The sequence below is a fragment of the Girardinichthys multiradiatus genome, chromosome 2 (genome assembly GCF_021462225.1).
Source record: "Girardinichthys multiradiatus isolate DD_20200921_A chromosome 2, DD_fGirMul_XY1, whole genome shotgun sequence".
Classification (NCBI taxonomy): domain Eukaryota; kingdom Metazoa; phylum Chordata; class Actinopteri; order Cyprinodontiformes; family Goodeidae; genus Girardinichthys; species Girardinichthys multiradiatus.
This window is the reverse complement of record NC_061795.1, coordinates 9,580,662-9,588,396: the sequence shown is the minus strand read 5'-3', so window position 1 is coordinate 9,588,396 and position 7,735 is coordinate 9,580,662. Positions and strand designations below refer to the sequence as shown.

The window sequence follows — 7,735 nt, the reverse complement described above, 5'->3', positions numbered from 1 at the left end:
TCAACAATGCTATTGTGTCATTTTTACAAGTCACCTCATCAGGAGAGGCTACACCCACCCCGCTATAAAATATGGTGGCAAAGCACTGCTTCCCCCTTCTGAGGCGCTGGAAGCCGCTTCGAGGCCAACCAGTAGTCCTTCTCAATGGCCTCACCGAACTCCTCACGGATGCATGAAAGGTGCATTTTCAAGTATCCACCGCTGGGAAATCTATTTGTTCCAAACACAGTTTCACTCAATGTGGAATTCTACACCATACTCATTACACTAAAGCTAGGATTGCGGCAGTAGCGAAGACTGCAAGGGAAGCTCAGCATCCCCTAAAATGTCAAAAAATAAGTGATCAAATATATACTGTTGTGTGTACATGTCATTGACTAAATATGCGCTACAACGCGCTCAACTTTTGTTCAGAATAAACTTTTTATCACTGGTAACGACGCGGCTTTCCTCTCACTCATTTCCGCAGCTTCACAGTGCTTTAAACAGTGAGTTCAATAGCAAAGCAAAAATGTTGGGCTTTGTCCCACCCATCGGACACTCAGCGTCTCTGGGGGTCTATGGGGCAGCCTTGGCTGCATCGAAACGAGACGAGTCATTGGATAAATCCTGGGCTTTGTCCCGCCCATCGGACACTCAGCGTCTCTGGGGGTCTATGGGGCAGTAGCTTTGCCCTGGCTGACCCGGATACTCAGCTTCTGCATGATGACTGGATGATCTGTCTGAGGCTGAATCCCTTTTTGATTGAAAGCGAAATGAGTGAATCAGCAGTCTTGAAATTGAGCTTCCCCTGCTTGAAAGACCAGCATCCGCACTGTGTCAGTTAGATCCTGCAGATACTGTAGCCTCAATATGTTCTGTCTTTGCCCTGCTTTAAATAACTTTTGGTGTGAGGTTTTTTGGCTAGTAATATTATTAAATACACTAACTGGGTAGGTACTGAGGGTTCAGGGAGGTAAATGGGAGGTTGTTCTTTTGTTCAATTGTAAATGTTCACAATTATATATTTCTAATAATCGGTTTGCGAATCCTATAAATAATGTTAGAAAAAAAGGACTGTGTTTATAGTTATATGAGAAGACCAGAATTGCAGCCTCTGCTCTAATTCATTCCAAAGGTTTTCAAGAAGGCTGAGGTGCCTTCACCTGTCAGTTGAACACCAGCTTCCTGAAGGACCGGCAGCAACAGGTGAGGCTGGCGAGCATCTTCTACTGCACAAGAACCTCCAGCACCGGCACCTGCCAGGGGTGTGTTCTCTACCCACTTCTCTTCTCCCTGTACACAAATGACTGTACCTCAGCGGACCCGTCTGTTAAACTCCTGAAGTTTGCAGTTTATTGGTCTGATCCAGGACAGTGATGAGTCTGCATACAGACAGGAGGTGGATTAGCTGGTACCCTGGTGTGGTCAGAAGCACCTGGAACTTAACCCACTCAAGACTGTGGAAATGATGATGGACTTTCGGAGAACACCACCCCCACATACCCTCCTTTCCATCCTCAGCAACATTGTGTCTGCTGTGGACCACTTCCGGTTCCTAGGAACCGCCATTTCTCGAGCACAGGTCGGGACTGCAACAAAAAATCAGGTCTGCAGAGAGAATCATCATGGCTCACCTTCCCTCCATCCAGGACTTTTACAGGTCTAGGGTCAGGAAAGGGGCAACTAAAATCTCTGCAGACCACACACTCTGCACACAGACTCCTTAGGCGGCGCAACAGAGCGCTGTCTGCTAAAACCAGCTGCAAAAGAGAGAGTTTCTTCCCCCAGGCTGTTTCTCTGATGAACACTTGACAGTCAGAGTTCCAAAAAACACCATGCATACTTGAACTGATCTCACCCTATTTTCTATTTTAAAGTAAATTGTGTATATGTACATTTAAAAAGATATTTTCTATTTCCATTATTATATATATATATATATATATATATATATATATATATATACACAAAGCAAAGTGTACCGGAGTCAACCTTGTTTGTCTGTACAAACTTGGCAATAAAGCTGATTCTGTCACGCCTGCTGCTGAGCTGTGACCATCACACCTGAACCTCATCGACCTGGTCTGCAGCAGCTGGTATATAAGGATGGATCCTCCTCTTGCACAACGTCAGATTGTCATGTAACCCTACATGGTAACACCTTTAGGCCATTCTTTAACTTCAAGTCAAGTTTGACTAGATTGGTCATCTGTTTACTTTCTCCCTTATCCAGTTACCCTGCCTGCCCAACCCGCCGCAGTCCGAACCCGACGCCCTTGTGGTTGTTTTGGATTGCCTGGCTTTGATCTTCTGACTCTCTGACCCTGAGATTTCAGACCTCCCTGCCTGTTGCCACAGATCACCTGGACCTGACCATTGCCCATTTGACCAAGAGAGTCTAATCAATAAACATATGCTTATGCTTACTGCTTGGTATCAGTGTCCATTCATGCTTGAAGTGTGACAGGACAATCTGACCATCAGTATGGACCTTACTGAGCAGAAGGCTGCATCCCCTACTGATGCCTACTGCCTGAGAGATATCATAGCCCTCCAAGGAAAAATTAACCCAGCACAGACTTACTGGAATGGAAACGGCCAGTCAGACTATTCATGTACAACAGGTAGCACAACTAACAGCCTTGCTTACCTCTGTTGCAGTTCCTACACCAGTTCAGGTTCCTCAGCCAGCACCACCACCCGCTGTTCCACTGGTTGCATCTCCTGCTGCCTTGCGAGGGCCATACACACCGGATCCTCCACTTTTCTCAGGTAAGCTCTCAAAGTGCCGAGGTTTCCTGTTTCAATGACGGATGGTGTTTAACCAGCAACCATCAGCCTTCGCTTCTGATCTGTCCATGATATACACTGCCTGGCCCAAAAACATTTTGCCACCTGGATTTAACTAAGCAAAAAGGTACGAGCCTCCCATTGTATAATTACTGCATGGGCGATTATGTTTCAGCTGGCAACAAGTTATTTAACCCCAACTGGTGCAATGAGTTGCTTCTCATTTCTTAAACAACCATGTCGAAAGACATCCCATGGCTGTGGAAAATGTCAGAGGCCCGATGTCAGTCTGTTTCAGAAAGGTCAAATCATTGGCATGCATCAAGCAGAGAAAACATCTAAGGAGATTGCAGAAACTACCAAAATTGGATTAAGAAAAGCCCAACACATTATTAAAAAAATGGAAGGATTATGGTGACCCATCGTCTTTGAGGAAGAAATGTGGCCGGAAAAAAATCCTGAATGATCATGATCGGCGATCCCTTAAAGGTTTGGTGAAATCCAATCAAAGAAAAACAACAGTAGAACTCTGGGCTATGTTTAATAATGAAAGTAAGAGCATTTCCACATGTACAATGTGAAGGGAACTCAAGGTATTGGGACTGAACAGCTGTGTAGCCTTAAGAAAACCACTAATTAACTAACTAACTGGACAAAAGGCATCAGTTTGCTAGGGAGCATAAAGATTGGACTCTGGAGCAATGGAAGAAGGGTCATATGGTCTGATGAGTCCAGATTTACCTTGTTCCAGAGTGGTGGGTGCATCAGGGTAAGAAGAGAGGCAGGTGAAGTGATGCACCCATCATGCCTAGTGCCTACTGTACAAGCCTGTGGGGGCAGTGCTATGATCTGGAGTTGCTGCAGTTGGTCAGCTCTGGGTTCAGTCACAGTATGTATTCATATATGTTTCTTCCCTTATGGCACGGGTATATTCCAAGATGACAATGCCAGGATTGGCCACCACAGAGTCCAGACCTTAACCCCATTGAGAATATTTGGGATGTGCTGGAGAAGGCTTTGCACAGCAGTCAGACTCTGCAATCATCAATGCAAGATCTTGGTGAAAAATTATTGCAACACTGGGTGGAAACAAATCTTGTGACATTGCAGAAGCTTATCAAAACAATGCCACAGCGAATATGTGCCGTAATCAAAGCTAAAGGCAGTCCACCGAAATATTAGAATGTGTGACATTTTTTTTTGGCCAGACAGTGTATTATATTATGGGATTGCTGTCTAAGGATTTAGATTCTCTTATTTCCTTGTGTATCCATCTTGACAATCCGTCCTGATTTCGTGAGCGACGCCGAGAGCGAGCTGGTCGGGTACCTGTGGTTTTTCCTCGGTTATTGCTGCCCACTTCGGAGCACAGTAGCGCCACCACTGGTCCGCTTCCCACTCAGTCACAGACCCCGGAGCCCCCTGGTGGCGAACCCATGCAGATTGGTGAAACACACATAACTCAAACAGAGAAACAGAGGCGGCTTCAAGCAGGTGACTGCTTATAATGTGGCAAGCCCGGTCACAGAATATCCGGCTGTCCAGTCATTTTTTAGTTAATGTCAAGCTTTGTCATTAGTCAGGTTCTCATCCATTTACCGCTCTAATCGACTATGGAGCCAAGGATAATTTTATTAAAGAGAAACTGACAAGACTGCTATCTGCTAATAGCTTTAATGTTAAACCATTGTTCTCTGTTTCCTGTCACACATCCCCCATTTTGCTATTAACATCAGGATACCACAGGGAGGAACTCAGAGTCAAAATCATTCGAACATCCAGTTCCCTATAGTGTTCGGATATCCCTGGCTGAGGCTTCATAACCCCCATATTGACTGGTCCAAAGGAAAGTTAGTTAGCTGGAGTCTCTCCTGTTCTAACAACTGTCTTCATTTCACCCAACCTCTAAGGGGTCTGACGCCGCAGATTTGCCATATATTCCTTCTGAATATCATAATTTGGCTGAAGTATTTAGCAAAGACCAAGCCCTTGCACCACCTCCCCACAGGCTGCACCACTGCCCACCAGTTGCCTATACAGCCTGTCCAAACACAAACGTGAGGTAATGGAGAATTATATTAATGTCTCACTGGCCACTGGCATAATTTGCCACTCATCATCCCTACTTAGCGCTGTTTTTTTTTTGTTGTTGGCAAAAGGATGGCACCTTAGGCCCATTTATTGATTATAGGGGGTTAAACGAGATCATGGTGAAAAACAAATACCTATTACCACTCTTGTCCTCTGCATTCGAACTTCTACATAGGGCTACTGTGTTCTCCATGTTGGATCTGCGTAATGCCTATCACCTGGTTCGTATGCGGGAGTAGAAGACAGCTTTTAAGACCCCTTTGGGCTATTTGTGGTGGGTTACCTCTCCTGGACATCGTTTCAGACCGGGGACCTCAGTTTACGTCCAGCGTCTGGAACTGGAGGCACCACTGTGTTGTGTCACAACCAACAACCCAGCCTCCTGGTCCCAGTATTTACCTTGGGTGGAATATGCTCACAACTCCCTTACCAGTACAGCAACCGGTATGTCCCCATTTGAAGTTTCCTTGGGCTATCAGCCACCTCTGTTTCCCTCTCAGGACTAGGAGCTGTCCGTCACCCTCTGTTCAACACCACTTTCGGCAGTACCATCGGGTCTGGCGTAAGGCAGGAGCTACTCTCTCCAGAACCGCTGATCGCAACCGCCATTTGGCCAATCGCTGCAGGATGTCTGCTCCCTACGCCCAAGAGGTTTGGTTATCCACTAAGGACATACCTCTAAAGACTGATTGTAAGAAAATCTACCATAGACAAGATTATAAATCCAGTGACTGTCCACCTGAGCCTCCCTAGCACGATGAGGATCCACCCATCGTTTCATGTATCCCAATTTAAGCCTATTATCTCTAGTTCATAGTGTCCAGCTACCCGCAGTTACTTTGGACCACCCGGTTTCTGATCATTGCCCGTCTGACCAAGGGAGTCTACTCAATAAAATCAGAGTGTTCTATGCTTACTGCTTGGTCTCAGTGTCCATCTGTGCTTGAAGTGTGACAGATTCTGATAATTCTAAGTGTGTTGCCTTTGGTGAGAATCTACAATGTAAATAGTCATGAAAATAAAGAGACCCATTAAGTGAGAAAGTGTATCTAAAACTTTTGACCTGTAGAGTATATATGTATATATATGTAGAGTGTCAGTGTAAGGCTATAGCCAGTAGCAGTAATATGCATATATTGAGGGTAGTTGAGTGAGAAAAAAGTGGTCATAAGGTAGATAAAACCAACAGCAGTATAACAGGGACTAAAGCAAAAATAATTATTAGCCTGATCAAAAAGAAATGATCTAAACCAATTTGTTTAAGTAGACAGGGTGTGTGTCTAAACAGACAATACAAGGCAGAATTAGAATAATCATTATCCTCTGGCCATCAGCAAGGCATTTTTGTCCACACAGCTCATTTGATATTTTCTCTTGTTTGCACCATCATCTGTTACATGAGAGATGGCTGTGTGTGAAAATCCCAGTAGATCAATACTTTCAGAAATATTCGGACCAACCTGTCTGGCAACAACCATGCAACAGCCAAAACCACTTAAATCTCCTGTCTTCATTCTGGTGCTGAGCTCATTGGGTCAGAATCTCACCTCATCTAGATGGCTAAATGGTGCCATGTAATTGGGCTATTTGCTGTTAGTGTTTGAAAGCATTTGAACAGGTGTACCTAACAAAGTGGTTTCTAATTGTATATAGTCATTTATATCACATATAAATTAATATGACTTACAAGATTAACAGTTTTAGGATCAACTATAAATGCAAACCATTTCCGACACGTACACACAAGAATATCCATTTTTTTATTTTATATATATATATCTGTAAATTTTATACAAACATGTTGTGATCTCTTCATGAACATTGTTAGATTTAAATGCAATTTCTCGTATGTTACCATGCATGCAAAGTTGAATACAAATATATAAGAGCAAAGAAAAGCTGAGGAAACAGACTGAGATTTTCTTTCATAAAACCGTCACAAATGCAAAACATTTGAGCACATCACTATTCTCACACTTGATAGGCCAGCTGCTCTTAAAGATGTTGGAATGTTTTAGACATGAATAGAAACAACAAATTAAGATTGGCCTGAGCAAAACAAAAACTATATAAGACTATATAAGACTGTTTAATAAAGACATCCTTGCTACTATTAGAATTTTTTGGTGCCATTGGGTTGCTCTTTAGAGAACGGATGAGCCGGTATGCTGTTGTTGTTGTTGTTTCTTCTTTGGGTCTCCTTGATGTTTGATGAGGCCCCCCTCTCAAGTACATTGATCATGCCTTGTTCTTGCTTCATAAAGAGTTCAACCAGCAGAATCTTCTCCTTGTGGATCTGTTGGCTGATATCTTTGGGGATGTCTGGGATTAGCCAGTCGACAATATCATTCATCAGCATCACAACATTCTGGCAGAGATTAATAAAAAGGATTAATTACTGAGATAAAAAAAACAAAAAACATTTTACTTATCAAAATTTACCTAAGTCAGTAAAGGTAGTCAGACACATCTAATGATCTGAAAAAGTAATTGCCCCCTGACACATTTTTTCAGTTTTTACTTTATTGTCACTCTCAGATATTTTCTACCACTTATTCCATAGTGGGTTGCGGGGGAGCTGGTGCCTATCTCCAGCAGTCTATGGGCGAGAAGCAGGGTACACCCTGGACAGGTCGCCAGTCCATCGCAGGGCAACACACAAACAACCATGCACACACTCATTCATACACCTAAGGGCAATTTAGAGTTACCAATTAACCTAACAGGCATGTCTTTGGACAGTGGGAGGAAGCCGGAGTACCCGGTGAGAACCCAGGCATGCACGGAGAGAACATGCAAACTCCATGCAGAAAGACACCAGGCTGGGAATTGAACCCAGGACCTTCTTGCTGCAAGGCAACTGCGCCACCGT

At 43.8% G+C, this 7,735-nt stretch overlaps 1 protein-coding gene across 4 annotated transcripts in view; it reads right to left on the bottom strand.

Annotated features, from left to right (window-relative positions):
• Positions 1-6,609: 6,609 nt before the first annotated feature.
• The window catches only part of LOC124884785 (anoctamin-1-like), a 183,217-nt gene continuing 182,091 nt past the window's right edge, over positions 6,610-7,735 (bottom strand). For 3 of the 4 annotated variants that reach the window (XM_047392838.1, XM_047392839.1, XM_047392840.1), the window contains one exon: positions 6,610-7,231. In XM_047392838.1, coding sequence (XP_047248794.1) covers positions 6,977-7,231 — 255 coding nt within the window. In that variant the 3' untranslated portion in view covers positions 6,610-6,976. The remainder of the gene's footprint in view (positions 7,232-7,735) is intronic. The other variant, XR_007042530.1, reaches the window with a different exon arrangement.